General features: G+C 42.7%; 1 protein-coding gene across 1 annotated transcript in view; it reads right to left on the bottom strand.

Moving 5' to 3' along the window:
* Positions 1 to 23,411, bottom strand: part of tbc1d2b (TBC1 domain family, member 2B) — an 80,307-nt gene that overhangs the window by 50,132 nt on the left and 6,764 nt on the right. Inside the window, exons 2-4 of the mRNA XM_046352115.1 lie at positions 19,489 to 19,630; positions 17,334 to 17,508; positions 5,507 to 5,676 (exon numbers count right to left, since the gene is read on the bottom strand). Of these exons, the coding sequence (XP_046208071.1) occupies positions 5,507 to 5,676; positions 17,334 to 17,508; positions 19,489 to 19,630 (487 nt within the window). The remainder of the gene's footprint in view (positions 1 to 5,506; positions 5,677 to 17,333; positions 17,509 to 19,488; positions 19,631 to 23,411) is intronic.

Below are 23,411 nucleotides of genomic sequence, written 5' to 3'. Positions count from 1 at the left end.
AATAATGTTAGGTAGAGTTGTGTGTATTATTATATAGACCAGCTGAATAATGTTAGGTAGAGTTGTGTGTATTATTATATAGACCAGCTGAATAATGTTAGGTAGAGTTGTGTGTATTATCTCTACAGACCAGCTGAATAATGTTAGGTAGAGTTGTGTGTATTATTATATAGACCAGCTGAATAATGTTAGGTAGAGTTGTGTGTATTATCACTACAGACCAGCTGAATAATGTTAGGTAGAGTTGTGTGTATTATTATACAGACCAGCTGAATAATGTTAGGTAGAGTTGTGTGTATTATCACTACAGACCAGCTGAATAATGTTAGGTAGAGTTGTGTGTATTATTATATAGACCAGCTGAATAATGTTAGGTAGAGTTGTGTGTATTATTATACAGACCAGCTGAATAATGTTAGGTAGAGTTGTGTGTATTATCTCTACAGACCAGCTGAATAATGTTAGGTAGAGTTGTGTGTATTATTATATAGACCAGCTGAATAATGTTAGGTGGAGTTGTGTGTATTATTATATAGACCAGCTGAATAATGTTAGGTAGAGTTGTGTGTATTATTATATAGACCAGCTGAATAATGTTAGGTAGAGTTGTGTGTATTATTATATAGACCAGCTGAATAATGTTAGGTAGAGTTGTGTGTATTATTATATAGACCAGCTGAATAATGTTAGGTAGAGTTGTGTGTATTATCACTACAGACCAGCTGAATAATGTTAGGTAGAGTTGTGTGTATTATTATACAGACCAGCTGAATAATGTTAGGTCGAGTTGTGTGTATTATCACTACAGACCAGCTGAATAATATTAGGTAGAGTTGTGTGTATTATTATATAGACCAGCTGAATAATGTTAGGTAGAGTTGTGTGTATTATTATATAGACCAGCTGAATAATGTTAGGTAGAGTTGTGTGTATTATCACTACAGACCAGCTGAATAATGTTAGGTAGAGTTGTGTGTATTATTATACAGACCAGCTGAATAATGTTAGGTAGAGTTGTGTGTATTATCACTACAGACCAGCTGAATAATGTTAGGTAGAGTTGTGTGTATTATTATATAGACCAGCTGAATAATGTTAGGTAGAGTTGTGTGTATTATTATACAGACCAGCTGAATAATGTTAGGTAGAGTTGTGTGTATTATCTCTACAGACCAGCTGAATAATGTTAGGTAGAGTTGTGTGTATTATTATATAGACCAGCTGAATAATGTTAGGTGGAGTTGTGTGTATTATTATATAGACCAGCTGAATAATGTTAGGTAGAGTTGTGTGTATTATTATATAGACCAGCTGAATAATGTTAGGTAGAGTTGTGTGTATTATTATATAGACCAGCTGAATAATGTTAGGTAGAGTTGTGTGTATTATTATATAGACCAGCTGAATAATGTTAGGTAGAGTTGTGTGTATTATCACTACAGACCAGCTGAATAATGTTAGGTAGAGTTGTGTGTATTATTATACAGACCAGCTGAATAATGTTAGGTCGAGTTGTGTGTATTATCACTACAGACCAGCTGAATAATATTAGGTAGAGTTGTGTGTATTATTATATAGACCAGCTGAATAATGTTAGGTAGAGTTGTGTGTATTATTATATAGACCAGCTGAATAATGTTAGGTAGAGTTGTGTGTATTATTATATAGACCAGCTGAATAATGTTAGGTAGAGTTGTGTGTATTATTTTATAGACCAGCTGAATAATGTTAGGTAGAGTTGTGTGTATTATCTCTACAGACCAGCTGAATAATGTTAGGTAGAGTTGTGTGTATTATTATATAGACCAGCTGAATAATGTTAGGTAGAGTTGTGTGTATTATTATACAGACCAGCTGAATAATGTTAGGTAGAGTTGTGTGTATTATCTCTACAGACCAGCTGAATAATGTTAGGTAGAGTTGTGTGTATTATTATATAGACCAGCTGAATAATGTTAGGTAGAGTTGTGTGTATTATTTTATAGACCAGCTGAATAATGTTAGGTAGAGTTGTGTGTATTATTATATAGACCAGTTGAATAATGTTAGGTAGAGTTGTGTGTATTATCTCTACAGACCAGCTGAATAATGTTAGGTAGAGTTGTGTGTATTATTATATAGATCAGCTGAATAATGTTAGGTGGAGTTGTGTGTATTATTATATAGACCAGCTGAATAATGTTAGGTAGAGTTGTGTGTATTATTATATAGACCAGCTGAATAATGTTAGGTAGAGTTGTGTGTATTATTATATAGACCAGCTGAATAATGTTAGGTAGAGTTGTGTGTATTATTATATAGACCAGCTGAATAATGTTAGGTAGAGTTGTGTGTATTATTATATAGACCAGCTGAATAATGTTAGGTAGAGTTGTGTGTATTATTATATAGACCAGCTGAATAATGTTAGGTAGAGTTGTGTGTATTATTATATAGACCAGCTGAATAATGTTAGGTAGAGTTGTGTGTATTATCACTACAGACCAGCTGAATAATGTTAGGTAGAGTTGTGTGTATTATCACTACAGACCAGCTGAATAATGTTAGGTAGAGTTGTGTGTATTATCACTACAGACCAGCTGAATAATGTTAGGTAGAGTTGTGTGTATTATTATATAGACCAGCTGAATAATGTTAGGTAGAGTTGTGTGTATTATTATACAGACCAGCTGAATAATGTTAGGTAGAGTTGTGTGTATTATTATATAGACCAGCTGAATAATGTTAGGTAGAGTTGTGTGTATTATTATATAGACCAGCTGAATAATGTTAGGTAGAGTTGTGTGTATTATTATATAGACCAGCTGAATAATGTTAGGTAGAGTTGTGTGTATTATCACTACAGACCAGCTGAATAATGTTAGGTAGAGTTGTGTGTATTATTATACAGACCAGCTGAATAATGTTAGGTAGAGTTGTGTGTATTATCACTACAGACCAGCTGAATAATGTTAGGTAGAGTTGTGTGTATTATCACTACAGACCAGCTGAATAATGTTAGGTAGAGTTGTGTGTATTATCACTACAGACCAGCTGAATAATGTTAGGTAGAGTTGTGTGTATTATTATATAGACCAGCTGAATAATGTTAGGTAGAGTTGTGTGTATTATTATATAGACCAGCTGAATAATGTTAGGTAGAGTTGTGTGTATTATCTCTATAGACCAGCTGAATAATGTTAGGTAGAGTTGTGTGTATTATCTCTACAGACCAGCTGAATAATGTTAGGTAGAGTTGTGTGTATTATTATATAGACCAGCTGAATAATGTTAGGTAGAGTTGTGTGTATTATTATACAGACCAGCTGAATAATGTTAGGTAGAGTTGTGTGTATTATTATATAGACCAGCTGAATAATGTTAGGTAGAGTTGTGTGTATTATTATATAGACCAGCTGAATAATGTTAGGTAGAGTTGCGTATTATCTCTACAGACCAGCTGAATAATGTTAGGTAGAATTGTGTGTATTATCTCTACAGACCAGCTGAATAATGTTAGGTAGAGTTGTGTGTATTATTATATAGACCAGCTGAATAATGTTAGGTGGAGTTGTGTGTATTATCACTACAGACCAGCTGAATAATATTAGGTAGAGTTGTGTGTATTATTATATAGACCAGCTGAATAATGTTAGGTAGAGTTGTGTGTATTATTATATAGACCAGCTGAATAATGTTAGGTAGAGTTGTGTGTATTATTATATAGACCAGCTGAATAATGTTAGGTAGAGTTGTGTGTATTATTTTATAGACCAGCTGAATAATGTTAGGTAGAGTTGTGTGTATTATTATACAGACCAGCTGAATAATGTTAGGTAGAGTTGTGTGTATTATCTCTACAGACCAGCTGAATAATGTTAGGTAGAGTTGTATGTATTATTATATAGACCAGCTGAATAATGTTAGGTGGAGTTGTGTGTATTATTATATAGACCAGCTGAATAATGTTAGGTAGAGTTGTGTGTATTATTATATAGACCAGCTGAATAATGTTAGGTAGAGTTGTGTGTATTATTATATAGACCAGCTGAATAATGTTAGGTAGAGTTGTGTGTATTATTATATAGACCAGCTGAATAATGTTAGGTAGAGTTGTGTGTATTATCACTACAGACCAGCTGAATAATGTTAGGTAGAGTTGTGTGTATTATTATACAGACCAGCTGAATAATGTTAGGTAGAGTTGTGTGTATTATCACTACAGACCAGCTGAATAATGTTAGGTAGAGTTGTGTGTATTATTATATAGACCAGCTGAATAATGTTAGGTAGAGTTGTGTGTATTATCTCTACAGACCAGCTGAATAATGTTAGGTAGAGTTGTGTGTATTATTATATAGACCAGCTGAATAATGTTAGGTAGAGTTGTGTGTATTATTATATAGACCAGCTGAATAATGTTAGGTAGAGTTGTGTGCATTATCTCTATAGACCAGCTGAATAATGTTAGGTAGAGTTGTGTGTATTATTATATAGACCAGCTGAATAATGTTAGATAGAGTTGTGTGTATTATTATATAGACCAGCTGAATAATGTTAGGTAGAGTTGTGTGTATTATTATATAGACCAGCTGAATAATGTTAGGTAGAGTTGTGTGTATTATCACTACAGACCAGCTGAATAATGTTAGGTAGAGTTGTGTGTATTATTATATAGACCAGCTGAATAATGTTAGGTAGAGTTGTGTGTATTATCACTACAGACCAGCTGAATAATGTTAGGTAGAGTTGTGTGTATTATTATACAGACCAGCTGAATAATGTTAGGTAGAGTTGTGTGTATTATCACTACAGACCAGCTGAATAATGTTAGGTAGAGTTGTGTGTATTATTATATAGACCAGCTGAATAATGTTAGGTAGAGTTGTGTGTATTATCTCTACAGACCAGCTGAATAATGTTAGGTAGAGTTGTGTGTATTATTATACAGACCAGCTGAATAATGTTAGGTAGAGTTGTGTGTATTATCACTACAGACCAGCTGAATAATGTTAGGTAGAGTTGTGTGTATTATTATATAGACCAGCTGAATAATGTTAGGTAGAGTTGTGTGTATTATCTCTACAGACCAGCTGAATAATGTTAGGTAGAGTTGTGTGTATTATTATATAGACCAGCTGAATAATGTTAGGTAGAGTTGTGTGTATTATTATATAGACCAGCTGAATAATGTTAGGTAGAGTTGTGTGTATTATTATATAGACCAGCTGAATAATGTTAGGTAGAGTTGTGTGTATTATCTCTACAGACCAGCTGAATAATGTTAGGTAGAGTTGTGTGTATTATCTCTACAGATAATACACATATTGTTACATAGTGGAATTCTACATTTTGGAAGGGGACAGAGGGTGAGGAGGAGGAGGTGGTGGTGGTGGTCAGGAAGGGGACAGAGGGTGAGGAGGAGGAGGAGGAGGTGGTGAGGGTCAGGAAGGGGACAGAGGGTGAGGAGGAGGAAGAGGAGGTGGTGAGGGTCAGGAAGGGGACAGAGGGTGAAGAGGACTCTTACGTCTGTGTGAGTCAGTCTGAGGCTGGGTGGGATGTTTGTGGTCCGGGTTGATGTCCTTGGTTGAGGGAGCGTCTAACATCTCCCACTCATCACCACTGCTCCCAGTGTAGAAGACAGAGCGTCTGTTCTCTCCTCCTCCTCGACCCACACGCAGACCTGACATGGAGTTCCTGGTGGACAGATAGAGGGGGGACAGAGTAAGGGACATGGTCAACCACAACACATCCTTAGCAACAGAGAGAATAGGATATGAAGCCAGTGACCAGATCATTTAAAGACAAAAAGGAGGAAAGAGTTGGGTCGTGGATCCCTGGAGTATACTGCATATTACTGTAGTATACTGTATATTACTGTAGTATAATGCATATTACTGTAGCCCCCTGGATAATAATGCATATTACTGTAGCATAATGCATATTACTGTAGTATAATGTATATTACTGTAGCATAATATTACTGTAGCATAATGCATATTACTGTAGTATAATAATTATAATAATATAATAATAATGTAGCATAATGCATATTACTGTAGTATAATAATTATAATAATATAATAATAATAATAATGTGTACAGCACTTTGAGATATCAGCTGATGTACGAAGGGCTATATAAAAAATTTGATTTGATTTGTATAATATTATTACTGTAGCATAATGCATATTACTGTAGCATAATGCATATTACTGTAGCATAATGCATATTACTGTAGAATAATGCATATTACTGTAGAATAATGCATATTACTGTAGCCCCCTGGAGTATAATGCATATTACTGTAGCTCCCTGCAGTATAATGTATATTACTGTAGTATACTGCATATTACTGTAGGATGTCATAAGGTGAATGCACCAATTTGTAAGTCGCTTTGGATAAGAGCGTCTGCTAAATGACTTAAATGTAAATGATGTAAATGTAAAATGCATATTACTGTAGTATACTGCATATTACTGTAGTATACTGCATATTACTGTAGCATAATGCATATTACTGTAGCATACTGCATATTACTGTAGCATAATGCATATTACTGTAGCATAATGCATATTACTGTAGCATAATGCATATTACTGTAGTATACTGCATATTACTGTAGCATAATGCATATTACTGTAGCATAATGCATATTACTGTAGTATACTGCATATTACTGTAGTATAATGCATATTACTGTAGTATAATGCATATTACTGTAGTATAATGCATATTACTGTAGTATACTGCATATTACTGTAGTATAATGCATATTACTGTAGTATAATGCATATTACTGTAGTATAATGCATATTACTGTAGTATAATGCATATTACTGTAGCCCCCTGCAGTATAATGTATATTACTGTAGCATAATGCATATTACTGTAGCATACTGCATATTACTGTAGTATAATGCATATTACTGTAGCATAATGCATATTACTGTAGCATAATGCATATTACTGTAGCATAATGCATATTACTGTAGCATAATGCATATTACTGTAGCATAATGCATATTACTGTAGCCCCCTGCAGTATAATGTATATTACTGTAGCATAATGCATATTACTGTAGTATACTGCATATTACTGTAGTATACTGCATATTACTGTAGCATACTGCATATTACTGTAGCATAATGCATATTACTGTAGCATAATGCATATTACTGTAGCATAATGCATATTACTGTAGTCCCCTGTAGTATAATGCATATTACTGTAGCATAATGCATATTACTGTAGCATAATGCATATTACTGTAGCATAATGCATATTACTGTAGCATAATGCATATTACTGTAGTCCCCTGTAGTATAATGCATATTACTGTAGCATAATGCATATTACTGTAGCATAATGCATATTACTGTAGCATAATGCATATTACTGTAGTATAATGCATATTACTGTAGTATAATGCATATTACTGTAGCCCCCTGGAGTATAATGCATATTACTGTAGCATAATGCATATTACTGTAGCATAATGCATATTACTGTAGCCCCCTGTAGTATAATGCATATTACTGTAGTATAATGCATATTACTGTAGCCCCCTGGAGTATAATGCATATTACTGTAGCATAATGCATATTACTGTAGCATAATGCATATTACTGTAGTATAATGCATATTACTGTAGTATAATGCATATTACTGTAGTATAATGCATATTACTGTAGCCCCCTGGAGTATAATGCATATTACTGTAGCATAATGCATATTACTGTAGCATAATGCATATTACTGTAGCATAATGCATATTACTGTAGCATAATGCATATTACTGTAGTCCCCTGTAGTATAATGCATATTACTGTAGCATAATGCATATTACTGTAGTATAATGCATATTACTGTAGCCCCCTGGAGTATAATGCATATTACTGTAGCATAATGCATATTACTGTAGTATAATGCATATTACTGTAGTATAATGCATATTACTGTAGCATAATGCATATTACTGTAGCATAATGCATATTACTGTAGCATAATGCATATTACTGTAGCATAATGCATATTACTGTAGCATAATGCATATTACTGTAGTATAATGCATATTACTGTAGCATAATGCATATTACTGTAGTATAATGCATATTCCTGTAGTATAATGCATATTACTGTAGCATAATGCATATTACTGTAGCATAATGCATATTACTGTAGTATAATGCATATTACTGTAGCCCCCTGGAGCATAATGTATATTACTGTAGCTCCCTGGAGTATAATGCATATTACTGTAGCCCCCTGGAGTATAATGCATATTACTGTAGCTCCCTGGAGCATAATGCATATTACTGTAGCATAATGCATATTACTGTAGCTCCCTGGAGTATAATGTATATTACTGTAGCTCCCTGGAGTATAATGCAGATACAGTTGAAGTCAGAAGTTTACAAACACTTAGGTTGGAGTCATTAAATCTAGTTTTTCAACCACTCCACAAATTTCTTGTTAACAAACTATAGTTTTGGCAAGTCAGATACTTTGTGCATGACAACAAATTTTTCCAACAATTGTTTACTGACAGAATATTTAACTTGTAAATCACTGCATCACAATTCCAGTGGGTCAGAAGTTGACATACTCCAAGTTGACTGTGCCTTTTAACAGCTTGGAAAATTCCAGAAAATGGTGTCATGACTTTAGAAGCTTCTGATAGGCTAATAACATCATTTGAGTCAATTGGAGGTGTACCTGTGGATGTATTTCAAGGCCAAACCTTCAAACTCAGTGCATCTTTGCTTGACATCATGGGAAAATCAAAAGAAATCAGCCAAGACCTCAGTAAAAAAATTGTAGACCTCCACAAGCCTGGTTCATCCTTGGGAGCAATTTCCAAACGCCTGAAGGTACCACGTTCATCTGCACAAACAATAGTACGCAAGTATAAACATCATGGGACCACGCAGCCGTCATACCGCTCAGGAAGGAGACACGTTCTGTCTCCTAGAGATGGAGTACTTTGGTGCAAAAAGTGCAAATCAATCCCAGAACAACAGCAAAGGATCTTGTGAAGATGCTGGACGAAACAGGTACAATGTATCTACAGTGCCTTGCGAAAGTATTCAGCCCCCTTGAACTTTGCGACCTTTTGCCACATTTCAGGCTTCAAACACGCCCAATTTTTCAGTTTTTGATTTGTTAAAAAAGTTTGAAATATCCAATAAATGTCGTTCCACTTCATGATTGTGTCCCACTTGTTGTTGATTCTTCACAAAAAAACACAGTTTTATATCTTTATGTTTGAAGCCTGAAATGTGGCAAAAGGTCGCAAAGTTCAAGGGGGCCAAATCCTTTCGCAAGGCACTGTATGTCCACAGTAAAATGAGTCCTATACTGACATAACCTGAAGGGCCGCTCAGCAAGGAAGAAGCCACTGCTCCAAAACCGTCATAAAAAAGCCAGACTACGGTTCGCAGTTGCAATCGTACTTCTTGGAGAAATGTCCTCTGGTCTAATGAAACAGATATAGAACTGTTTGGCCATAACGACCATCGTTTGGAGGGAAAAGGGGAGGCTTGCAAGCCGAAGAACACCATCCCAACATCATGTTGTGGGGGTGCTTTGCTGCAGGAGGGACTGGTGCACTTCACAAGATAGATGACATTATGAGGGAGGAAAATGATGTGGATATATTGAAGCAACATCTCAAGACATCAGTCAGGTAGTTAAAGCTTGGTCACAAATGGGTCATCCAAATGGACAATGACCCCAAGCATACTTCCAAAGTTGTGGCAAAATGGCTTAAGGACAACAAAGTCAAGGTATTGGAGTGGCCATCACAAAGCCTTGACCTCAATCCTATTGAAAATGTGTTGGCAGAACTGAAAAGCTGTGTGCTAGAAAGGAGGCCTACAAACCTGACTCAGTTACACAGCTCTGTCAGGAGGAAGGGGCCAAAATTCACCCAACTTATTGTGGGAAGCTTGTGGAAGGCTACGCGAAATGTTTGACCCAAGTTAAACAATCTAAAGGTAATGCTACCAAATACTAATTGAGTGTATGTAAACTTCTGACCCACTGGGAATGTGATGAAAGAAATAAAAGCTGAAATAAATCACTCTACTATTATTCTGACATTTCACATTCTTACAATAAAGTGATGATCCTAACTGACCTAAGACAGGGAATTTTTACTTGGATTAAATGTCAGGAATAGTGAAAAAAATGAGTTTAATTGTATTTGGCTAAGGTGTATGTAAACTTACGACTTCAACTGTACCTTAATATACTTTCCTGATGTATGATGTGCAGTTTTTCTGGAGATTTGTAATGTTTCTTTAGACAAAAAAAGTACAAACAACCAGTGAATTTCAATGAATTTTTTTTTATTTAACCTTTATTTAACCAGGCAAGTCAGTTAAGAACAGATTCTTATTTTCAATGACGTCCTGGGAACAGTGGGTTAACTGCCTGTTCAGGGGCAGAACAACAGATTTGTACCTTGTCAGCTCGGGGGTTTGAACTCGCAACCTTCCGGTTACTAGTCCAACGCTATAACCACTAGGCTACGCTGCCGCGTGAGGCCTCTGGACTCTGGCCTTGTGTCTGATGATATTAGGGACAGAACTATGATAATGTGTTCTTCTGATGATATTAGGGACAGAACTATGATAATGTGTTCTTCTGATGATATTAGGGACAGAACTATGATAATGTGTTCTTCTGATGATATTAGGGACAGAACTATGATAATGTGTTCTTCTGATGATATTAGGGACAGAACTATGATAATGTGTTCTTCTGATGATATTAGGGACAGAACTATGATAATGTGTTCTTCTGATGATATTAGGGACAGAACTATGATAATGTGTTCTTCTGATGATATTAGGGACAGAACTATGATAATGTGTTCTTCTGATGATATTAGGGACAGAACTATGATAATGTGTTCTTCTGATGATATTAGGGACAGAACTATGATAATGTGTTCTTCTGATGATATTAGGGACAGAACTATGATAATGTGTTCTTCTGATGATATTAGGGACAGAACTATGATAATGTGTTCTTCTGATGATATTAGCCAACTACCTCATCCCCATATTGTTCTTTTTTTGCTCCTTTGCGCCCCAGTATCTCTACTTACACATTCATCTTCTCCCCAGTATCTCTACTTGCACATTCATCTTCTCCCCAGTATCTCTACTTACACATTCATCTTCTCCCCAGTATCTCTACTTGCACATTCATCTTCTCCCCAGTATCTCTACTTACACATTCATCTTCTGCACATCTATCACTCCAGTGTTAAATTGCTAAATTGTAATTATTTTGCCACTATGGCCTATTTATTGCCTTACCTCCCTAATCTTACTACATTTGCACACATTGTGTATAGACTTCTATTGTGTTATTGACTGTACGTTTGTTTATGTGTACCTCTGTGTTGTTGTTTTCTCGCACTGCTTTGCTTTATCTTGGCCAGGTCACAGTTGTAAATGAGAACTTGTTCACAACTGGCCTACCTGGTTAAATAAAGGTGAAATAAAAAACAAAAATAGAGAACTATGATAATGTGTTATTCTGATGATATTAGAGACAGAGAACTACGAAGACGTGTTACTGAGATAACTCCTGTTCACGTGACTTCCACTGGTGGGAATGTTTTGTGAATCTTCACCCACATGGTGTCTGTCTAACCATTTCCTCTCTGTATTTTCACACCTACGATGGGTGAAGATTGCATTTCTGCTTTCTCAACCTGGCGCCATAAGACCAGTTAGTGTGTCAGACTTCGGAAACTTCCCCTCCATTGCTTGTTATGTGGCTCTTGGAATGTTACTCAGAATTGTGATTTCCATTTGACCTCTCCAATACTCAGCTCCAACCCAGCCGTGAGTTCTGGCATTCTAGAAAATGACATCATCCAAGCAGCAGATGTGTTCTAAAGGAGAGAGTAAGGCTGTTAAGTAGAGCAGAGCAGCCATACTGTTCATAAACACACACTAACTGTAGGTTCACAACTAGTTGGTTTCTACCCTTCGGCACTGTGTTGTCAGACTTCATCTTACACCACTTAAAGAGATGGAGCTTCATCAATCTCTCTCCAAGAGGAAGTTTTGACAGGCATATAACACCAGTCATACCAGTTTCAACAGGCACTGAATACAATGGGCTGAAAGTTAGTAGCTACTTCCCCTTTAATAACCGGAGAGTCTAGGCCAGTAGCTACTGTCCATTTAATAACCTGAGAATCTAGGCCAGTAGCTACTGTCCATTTAATAACCTGAGAATCTAGGCCAGTAGCTACTGTCCATTTAATAACCTGAGAGTCTAGGCCAGTAGCTACTGTCCATTTAATAACCTGAGAATCTAGGCCAGTAGCTACTGTCCATTTAATAACCTGAGAGTCTAGGCCAGTAGCTACTGTCCCTTTAATAACCTGAGAGTCTAGGTTAGTAGCTACTGTCCCTTTAATAACCTGAGAGTCTAGGCCAGTATATACTGTCCATTTAATAACCTGAGAGTCTAGGTATGTAGCCACTGTCCCTTTAATAACCTGAGAGTCTAGGCCAGTAGCTACTGTCCATTTAATAACCTGAGAGTCTAGATCTGTAGCTACTGTTCCTTTAATAACCTGAGAGTCTAGGTCAGTAGCTACTGTCCCTTTAATAACCTGAGAGTCTAGGTTAGTAGCTACTGTCCATTTAATAACCTGAGAGTAGGCCAGTATCTACTGTCCCTTTAATAACCTGAGAGTCTAGGTTAGTAGCTACTGTCCCTTTAATAACCTGAGAGTCTAGGTTAGTAGCTACTGTCCAATTAATAACCTAAGAGTCTAGGTTTGTAGCGACTGTCCCTTTAATAACCTGAGAGTCTAGGCCAGTAGCTACTGTCCCTTTAATAACCTGAGATTCTAGGTTAGTAGCTACTGTCCCTTTAATAACCTGAGAGTCTAGGCCAGTAGCTACTGTCCCTTTAATAACCTGAGAGTCTAGGTTAGTAGCTACTGTCCCTTTAATAACCTGAGAGTCTAGGCCAGTATATACTGTCCATTTAATAACCTGAGAGTCTAGGTCTGTAGCCACTGTCCCTTTAATAACCTGAGAGTCTAGGCCAGTAGCTACTGTCCATTTAATAACCTGAGAGTCTAGGTCTGTAGCTACTGTTCCTTTAATAACCTGAGAGTCTAGGTCAGTAGCTACTGTCCCTTTAATAACCTGAGATTCTAGGTTAGTAGCTACTGTCCCTTTAATAACCTGAGAATCTAGGCCAGTAGCTACTGTCCATTTAATAACCTGAGAGTCTAGGCCAGTAGCTACTGTCCATTTAATAACCTGAGAGTCTAGGTTAGTAGCTACTGTCCCTTTAATAACCTGAGAGTCTAGGCCAGTAGCTACTGTCCATTTAATAACCTGAGAGTCTAGGCCAGTAGCTACTGTCCCTTTAATAACCTGAGAGTCTAGGTTAGTAGCTACTGTCCCTTTAATAACCTGAGAGTCTAGGCCAGTAGCTACTGTCCCTTTAATAACCTGAGAGTCTAGGCCAGTAGCTACTGTCCCTTTAATAACCTGAGAGTCTAGGCCAGTAGCTACTGTCCCTTTAATAACCTGAGAGTCTAGGTTAGTAGCTACTGTCCCTTTAATAACCTGAGAGTCTAGGCCAGTAGCTACTGTCCCTTTAATAACCTGAGAGTCTAGGCCAGTAGCTACTGTCCATTTAATAACCTGAGAGTCTAGGCCAGTAGCTACTGTCCATTTAATAACCTGAGAGTCTAGGTTAGTAGCTACTGTCCCTTTAATAACCTGAGAGTCTAGGCCAGTAGCTACTGTCCATTTAATAACCTGAGAGTCTAGGCCAGTAGCTACTGCCCAAAGTAAAAGTGCAATATGTGCCATATAAAAAAAGCTAACGTTTCAGTTCCTTGCTCAGAACATGAGAACTTATGAAAGCTGGTGGTTCCTTTAAACATGAGTCTTCAATATTCCCAGGTAAGAAGTTTTAGGTTGTAGTTATTATAGGAATTATAGGACTATTTCTCTTGATACCATTTGTATTTCATTAACCTTTGACTATTGGATGTTCTTATAGGCACTTTAGTATTGTCAGTGTAACAGTATAGCTTCCATCCCTCTCCTCGCCGCTACCTGGGCTCACATCGACAACAGCTACCCTTGAAGCAGCATTACCCATGCAGAGCAAGGGGAACAACTACTCCAAGTCTCAGATCGAGTGACGTTTGAAATGCTATTAGCGCGCACCCCGCTAACTAACTAGCCATTTTACATCGGTTACACCAGTCTAATCTCGGGAGTTGATAGGCTTGAAGTCATAAACAGCTCAATACTTGAAGCACAACAACGAGCTGCTGTTTGAATGAATGCTTACAAGCCTGCTGCTGCCTACCATCGCTCAGTCGGTCTAGTGGTTAAAGCATTGGACTAGTAACCGGAAGGTTGCAAGTTCAAACCCCCGAGCTGACAAGGTACAAATCTGTCGTTCTGCCCCTGAACAGGCAGTTAACCCACGCATATACACTGACTCTGTGTGCAATGAACGCAAGAGAAGTGACACAATTTCACCTGGTTAATATTGCCTGCTAACCTGGATTTCTTTTAACTAAATATGCAGGTTTAAAAGAAATATACTTCTGGTATTGATTTTAAGAAAGGCATTGATGTTTATGGTTTGGTACACATTAGTGCAACGACTGCTTTTTTAGCGAATGCGCTTGTTAAATAACCGTTTGGCGAAGTTAACAGGCACCGCATCGATTATATGCAACGCAGGACAAGCTAGATAAACTAGTAATATCAACCATGTGTAGTTAACTAGTGATTATGTTAAGATTGTTTTTTTATAAGTTACGTTTAATGCTAGCTAGCACCTTACCGTGGCTCCTTGCTGCACTCTCATAACAGGTAGTCAGCCTGCCACGCAGTCTCCTCGTGGAGTGCAATGTAATCAGCTATGATCGGAGTCCAAAAATGCCAATTACCGATTGTTATGAAAACTTGAAATGGGCCCTAATTAATTGCCCATTCCAATTAATCGGTTGACCTCTACTTACCACAGCCCTTACACCAGACACAGTCTTTACCACAGCCACACCCCTTACACCAGACCCAGTCTTTACCACAGCCACACCCCTTACACCAGACCCAGTCTTTACCACAGCCACACCCCTTACACCAGACCCAGTCCTTACCACAGCCACAGCCCTTACACCAGACTCAGCCATTACACCAGACCCAGCCCTTACACCAGACCCAGCCCTTACACCAGACCCAGCCCTTACACCAGACCCAGCCCTTACACCAGACCCAGCCCTTACACCAGACCCAGCCCTTACACCAGGCCCAGTCCTTATCACAGCCCTTACACCAGAACCAGTCCTTATCACAGCCCTTACACCAGCCCTTACACCAGACCCAGCCCTTACACCAGACCCAGCCCTTACCCCAGCCCTTACACCAGACCCAGCCCTTACACCAGACCCAGCCCTTACACCAGACTCAGCCCTTACACCAGACTCAGCCCTTACACCAGACTCAGCCCTTACACCAGACTCAGCCCTTACACCAGACTCAGCCCTTACACCAGACTCAGCCCTTACACCAGACTCAGCCCTTACACCAGACTCAGCCCTTACACCAGACTCAGCCCTTACACCAGACTCAGCCCTTACACCAGACTCAGCCCTTACACCAGACTCAGCCCTTACACCAGACCCAGCCCTTACACCAGACCCAGCCCTTACACCAGACCCAGCCCTTACACCAGGCCCAGTCCTTATCACAGCCCTTACACCAGAACCAGTCCTTATCACAGCCCTTACACCAGACTCAGCCCTTACACCAGACCCAGTCCTTACACCAGACTCAGCCCTTACACCAGACTCAGCCCTTACACCAGACTCAGCCCTTACACCAGACTCAGCCCTTACACCAGACTCAGCCCTTACACCAGACTCAGCCCTTACACCAGACTCAGCCCTTACACCAGACTCAGCCCTTACACCAGACTCAGCCCTTACACCAGACTCAGCCCTTACACCAGACCCAGCCCTTACACCAGACCCAGCCCTTACACCAGACCCAGCCCTTACACCAGACCCAGCCCTTACACCAGACTCAGCCCTTACACCAGACTCAGCCCTTACACCAGACTCAGCCCTTACACCAGACTCAGCCCTTACACCAGACTCAGCCCTTACACCAGACTCAGCCCTTACACCAGACTCAGCCCTTACACCAGACTCAGCCCTTACACCAGACTCAGCCCTTACACCAGACTCAGCCCTTACACCAGACCCAGCCCTTACACCAGACCCAGCCCTTACACCAGACCCAGCCCTTACACCAGACTCAGCCCTTACCACAGCCCTTACACCAGACTCAGCCCTTACACCAGACCCAGCCCTTACACCAGACCCAGTCCTTACACCAGACCCAGTCCTTACACCAGACCCAGTCCTTACACCAGACCCAGTCCTTACACCAGACCCAGTCCTTACACCAGACCCAGTCCTTACACCAGGCCCAGTCATTACACTAGGCCCAGTCCTTACCACAGCACTTACACTAGGCCTAGTCCTTACCACAGCCCTTACAATAGGCCCAGCCCTTACTACAGCCCTTACACCAGGCCCAGTCCTTACCACAGCCCTTACAATAGGCCCAGCCCTTACTACAGCCCTTACACCAGGCCTAGTCCTTACCACAGCCCTTACAATAGGCCCAGCCCTTACACCAGGCCTAGTCCTTACCACAGCCCTTACAATAGGCCCAGTCCTTATCACAGCCCTTACACTAGACCCAGTCCTTACCACAGCCCTTACACTAGACCCAGTCCTTACCACAGCCCTTACACTAGACCCAGTCCTTACCACAGCCCTTACACTAGACCCAGTCCTTACCACAGCCCTTACACCAGACCCAGCCATTACACCAGAACCAGTCCTTATCACAGCCCTTACACCAGAACCAGTCCTTATCACAGCCCTTACACCAGAACCAGTCCTTACCACAGCCCTTACACTAGGCCCAGTCCTTATCACAGCCCTTACACTAGGCCCAGTCCTTATCACAGCCCTTACACTAGGCCCAGTCCTTATCACAGCCCTTACACCAGAACCAGTCCTTATCACAGCCCTTACACCAGAACCAGTCCTTACCACAGCCCTTACACTAGGCCCAGTCCTTACCACAGCCCTTACACTAGGCCCAGTCCTTATCACAGCCCTTACACTAGGCCCAGTCCTTATCACAGCCCTTACAATAGGCCCAGTCCTTATCACAGCCCTTACACTAGGCCCAGTCCTTATCACAGCACTTACACTAGGCCCAGTCCTTATCACAGCCCTTACACACCAGACCTTACCTGATCTCTGAGCTCCAGTGGCCCAGCTTGCTGGAGAAGTTGAGGGGATTGGGGGGGTGGTGGGAGGGGCCTCGTACTGATTGGACACCCACCAGTCCGTCTGTTTCCATAGCAAAGTCGCTGCGTACCCTCTCCATGCTGTCACTGTGACTGGGCTTCTCAAACACAAAGACATCTGAAACACAGCAGATAGACAGTCTGTTACTAACCACAGCCACAGCTCTGACACTATATTTACTGTCTGTAGTGTGAACCACAGCCACAGCTCTGACACTATATTTACTGTCTGTAGTGTGAACCACAGCCACAGCTCTGACACTATATTTACTGTCTGTAGTGTGAACCACAGCCACAGCTCTGACACTATATTTACTGTCTGTAGTGTGAACCACAGCCACAGCTCTGACACTATATTTACTGTCTGTAGTGTGAACCACAGCCACAGCTCTGACACTATATTTACTGTCTGTAGTGTGAACCACAGCCACAGCTCTGACACTATATTTACTGTCTGTAGTGTGAACCACAGCCACAGCTCTGACACTATATTTACTGTCTGTAGTGTGAACCACAGCCACAGCTCTGACACTATATTTACTGTCTGTAGTGTGAACCACAGCCACAGCTCTGACACTATATTTACTGTCTGTAGTGTGAACCACAGCCACAGCTCTGACACTATATTTACTGTCTGTAGTGTGAACCACAGCCACAGCTCTGACACTATATTTACTGTCTGTAGTGTGAACCACAGCCACAGCTCTGACACTATATTTACTGTGTGTAGTGTGAACCACAGCCACAGCTCTGACACTATATTTACTGTCTGTAGTGTGAACCACAGCCACAGCTCTGACACTATATTTACTGTCTGTAGTGTGAACCACAGCCACAGCTCTGACACTATATTTACTGTCTGTAGTGTGAACAACAGCCACAGCTCTGACACTATATTTACTGTCTGTAGTGTGAACCACAGCCACAGCTCTGACACTATATTTACTGTCTGTAGTGTGAACCACAGCCACAGCTCTGACACTATATTTACTGTCTGTAGTGTGAACCACAGCCACAGCTCTGACACTATATTTACTGTCTGTAGTGTGAACCACAGCCACAGCTCTGACACTATATTTACTGTCTGTAGTGTGAACCACAGCCACAGCTCTGACACTATATTTACTGTCTGTAGTGTGAACCACAGCCACAGCTCTGACACTATATTTACTGTCTGTAGTGTGAACCACAGCCACAGCTCTGACACTATATTTACAGTCTGGCCCCAGTGTAAGGGTGTAGTGCCTGTATCTTTGTCCCCAGTGTAAGGGTGTAGTGCCTGTATCTTTGTCCCCAGTGTAAGGGTGTGGTCCCTGTATCTTTGTCCCCAGTGTAAGGGTGTAGTGCCTGTATCTTTGTCCGCAGTGTAAGGGTGTAGTGCCTGTATCTTTGTCCCCAGTGTAAGGGTGTAGTGCCTGTATCTTTGTCCCCAGTGTAAGGGTGTGGTCCCTGTATCTTTGTCCCCAGTGTAAGGGTGTAGTGCCTGTATCTTTGTCCCCAGTGTAAGGGTGTGGTCCCTGTATCTTTGTCCCCAGTGTAAGGGTGTAGTGCCTGTATCTTTGTCCCCAGTGTAAGGGTGTAGTGCCTGTATCTTTGTCCCCAGTGTAAGGGTGTAGTGCCTGTATCTTTGTCCCCAGTGTAAGGGTGTAGTGCCTGTATCTTTGTCCCCAGTGTAAGGGTGTGGTCCCTGTATCTTTGTCCCCAGTGTAAGGGTGTAGTGCCTGTATCTTTGTCCCCAGTGTAAGGGTGTAGTGCCTGTATCTTTGTCCCCAGTGTAAGGGTGTGGTCCCTGTATCTTTGTCCCCAGTGTAAGGGTGTAGTGCCTGTATCTTTGTCCCCAGTGTAAGGGTGTGGTCCCTGTATCTTTGTCCCCAGTGTAAGGGTGTGGTCCCTGTATCTTTGTCCCCAGTGTAAGGGTGTAGTGCCTGTATCTTTGTCCCCAGTGTAAGGGTGTGGTCCCTGTATCTTTGTCCCCAGTGTAAGGGTGTGGTCCCTGTATCTTTGTCCCCAGTGTAAGGGTGTGGTCCCTGTATCTTTGTCCCCAGTGTAAGGGTGTAGTCCTTGTATCTTTGTCCCCAGTGTAAGGGTGTAGCAGTACCTGTATCTTTGGCCACCAGGCCAGTGTGAGGGGTAGGAGAACTCCAGCTGTCCCTCTGTCCAGACCCTCTGGTGTTACTGAACTCCCAACGCTTCTGCTGCAGCTGCTGGAGCCAGTACTGCATCACCTGGCGGTTAGGGGCCTGAAACAAAGAGACGCAGAGTCAGGGGGGTTAGGGGCCTGAAACACAGAGACGCAGAGTCAGGGGGGTTAGGGGCCTGAAACACAGAGACGCAGAGTCAGGGGGGTTAGGGGCCTGAAACACAGAGACGCAGAGTCAGGGGGGTTAGGGGCCTAAAACACAGAGACGCAGAGTCAGGAGCCTAAAACACAGAGACGCAGAGTCAGGGGCCTGAAACACAGAGACGCAGAGTCAGGGGCCTGAAACACAGAGACGCAGAGTCAGGGGCCTGAAACACAGAGACGCAGAGTCAGGGGCCTGAAACACAGAGACGCAGAGTCAGGGGCCTGAAACACAGAGACGCAGAGTCAGGGGCCTGAAACACAGAGACGCAGAGTCAGGGGCCTGAAACACAGAGACGCAGAGTCAGGGGCCTGAAACACAGAGACGCAGAGTCAGGGGCCTGAAACACAGAGACGCAGAGTCAGGGGCCTGAAACACAGAGACGCAGAGTCAGGGGCCTGAAACACAGAGACGCAGAGTCAGGGGCCTGAAACACAGAGACGCAGAGTCAGGGGCCTGAAACACAGAGACGCAGAGTCAGGGGCCTGAAACACAGAGACGCAGAGTCAGGGGCCTGAAACACAGAGACGCAGAGTCAGGGGCCTGAAACACAGAGACGCAGAGTCAGGGGCCTGAAACACAGAGACGCAGAGTCAGGGGCCTGAAACACAGAGACGCAGAGTCAGGGGCCTGAAACACAGAGACGCAGAGTCAGGGGCCTGAAACACAGAGACGCAGAGTCAGGGGCCTGAAACACAGAGACGCAGAGTCAGGGGCCTGAAACACAGAGACGCAGAGTCAGGGGCCTGAAACACAGAGACGCAGAGTCAGGGGGGTTAGGGGCCAAATACACAGAGACGCAGAGTCAGGGGGGTTAGGGGCCAAATACACAGAGACGCAGAGTCAGGGGGGTTAGGGGCCAAATACACAGAGACGCAGAGTCAGGGGGGTTAGGGGCCAAATACACAGAGACGCAGAGTCAGGGGCCTGAAACACAGAGACACAGAGTCAGGGGGTTAGGGGCCTAACACACAGAGACGCAGAGTCTGGGGGGTTAGGGGCCTGAAACACAGAGACGCAGAGTCAGGGGCCTGAAACACAGAGACGCAGAGTCAGGGGCCTGAAACACAGAGACGCAGAGTCAGGGGCCTGAAACACAGAGACTCAGAGTCAGGGGGTTAGGGGCCAAATACACAGAGTCAGGGGGTTAGGGGCCAAATACACAGAGTCAGGGGGTTAGGGGCCTGAAACACAGAGACTCAGAGTCAGGGGGTTAGGGGCCAAATACACAGAGTCAGGGGGTTAGGGGCCAAATACACAGAGTCAGGGGGTTAGGGGCCAAATACACAGAGTCAGGGGGGTTAGGGGCCTGAAACACCGAGACGCAGAGTCAGGGGGGTTAGGGGCCAAATACACAGAGTCAGGGGGGTTAGGGGCCAAATACACAGAGACACAGGGTTAGGGGCCTGAAACACAGACATACATTTACATTTACATTTAAGTCATTTAGCAGACGCTCTTATCCAGAGCGACTTACAAATTGGACACAGGGTTAGGGGCCTGAAACACAAAGACACAGGGTTAGGGGCCAAATACACAGAGACACAGGGTTAGGGGCCAAATACACAGAGACACAGGGTTAGGGGCCTGACACAGAGACACAGGGTTAGGGGCCTGATACACAGAGACACAGGGTTAGGGGCCTGATACACAGAGACACAGGGTTAGGGGCCTGACACAGAGACACAGGGTTAGGGGCCTGACACAGAGACACAGGGTTAGGGGCCTGATACGGAGACACAGGGTTAGGGGCCTGATACGGAGACACAGGGTTAGGGGCCTGAAACACAGAGACACAGGGTTAGGGGCCTGAAACACAGAGACACAGGGTTAGGGGCCTGACACAGAGACACAGGGTTAGGGGTTTGGAGGTTAGGGTCAGGCCTGTAGTTGGAGGGGGTCAGAGGCACAGGGTTAGGATCAGGCCTGTAGTTGGAATGGGTCAGAGACACAGGGTTAGGGTCAGGCCTGTAGTTGGAGGGGGTCAGAGACACGGGGTTAGGGTCAGGCCTGTAGTTGGAGGGGGTCAGAGACACAGGGTTAGGGTCAGGCCTGTAGTTGGAGGGGGTCAGAGACACAGGGTTAGGGTCAGGCCTGTAGTTGGAGGGGTCAGAGACACAGGGTTAGGGTCAGGCCTGTAGTTGGAGGGGTCAGAGACACAGGGTTAGGGTCAGGCCTGTAGTTGGAGGGGGTCAGAGACACAGGGTTAGGGTCAGGCCTGTAGTGGGAGGGGGTCAGAGACACAGGGTTAGGGTCAGGCCTGTAGTTGGAGGGGGTCAGAGACACAGGGTTAGGGTCAGGCCTGTAGTTGGAGGGGGTCAGAGACACAGGGTTAGGGTCAGGCCTGTAGTTGGAGGGGGTCAGAGACACAGGGTTAGGGTCAGGCCTGTAGTTGGAGGGGGTCAGAGACACAGGGTTAGGGTCAGGCCTGTAGTTGGAGAGGGACAGAGACACAGGGTTAGGGTCAGGCCTGTAGTTGGAGGGGGTCAGAGACACAGGGTTAGGGGTTGTCTCAGGTTTAGGGCAGGATATCCTGGAGTCAGCAGTGAATCACCTGGAGGATGGGAGCAAAAATTACATTTTACAACTCAAAACAATCATCCATAAAATGTTAAAACTACAAAATCAAACATTTCCTTTGCATAGAGTGTTCTACAGGATGTGAGAGTTGTCTGGGGAGGACAGACTCCATGCTAGTACAGGTGGGGGGGGGCTGGCCCTTTCAACCTGATTGGTCTGCAGCCCTGTCAATCACCCTTCAAGTTTCCACTCATTCCAACCAATCAGGGAGCTTGGACTCACTCCAGGGCACCGCCCCGCACACCTCACATTAGAGCGTGCTTGCAGTATGGAGAACATAGGGTGTTGATACTGACAGACTTTCACATGCCGTTTCCTAACCCAACTGTTGTGGGCATCCATTGGCATGTCAGGATATTCTCTGGGGGACATTTTGTGTGATGAATGTTTATATACCTTTTTATATCTGAGAATTAACCAATGATATCAGGCCACAACCGGCCATGATTAGACACCTTGGTGTGTCCTTTGACACTATAAACTAGTCACCCTGCAGTGTGTCATTATACCCTGAAGAAGACAGCTGGCCTGTCGAAACGTTGGTTATCAGGTTATTCAATTATTGCATCTGAGCTCCTAGAGTGTGAGGTTCTCCTTTAATATTTCAAGTGTTCTACTCTGCTAGACATCACCTAACCTAAACAGGTGTTCTACTCTGCTAGCCAGCACCTCTCCTAAACAGGTGTTCTACTCTGCTAGCCAGCACCTCTCCTAAACAGGTGTTCTACTCTGCTAGCCATCACCTCTCCTAAACAGGTGTTCTACTCTGCTAGCCATCACCTCTCCTAAACAGGTGTTCTACTCTGCTAGACATCACCTAACCTAAACAAGTGTTCTACTCTGCTAGACATCACCTAACCTAAACAAGTGTTCTACTCTGCTAGACAGCACCTCTCCTGAACAGGTGTTCTACTCTGCTAGCCATCACCTCTCCTAAACAGGTGTTCTACTCTGCTAGACAGCACCTCTCCTGAACAGGTGTTCTACTCTGCTAGACAGCACCTCTACTAAACAGGTGTTCTACTCTGCTAGCCAGCACCTCTCCTAAACAGGTGTTCTACTCTGCTAGCCAGCACCTCTCCTAAACAGGTGTTCTACT

The sequence above is a fragment of the Oncorhynchus gorbuscha genome, linkage group LG06 (genome assembly GCF_021184085.1).
Source record: "Oncorhynchus gorbuscha isolate QuinsamMale2020 ecotype Even-year linkage group LG06, OgorEven_v1.0, whole genome shotgun sequence".
Lineage (NCBI taxonomy): Eukaryota > Metazoa > Chordata > Actinopteri > Salmoniformes > Salmonidae > Oncorhynchus > Oncorhynchus gorbuscha.
This window is presented reverse-complemented; position numbering and strand designations above follow the sequence as displayed.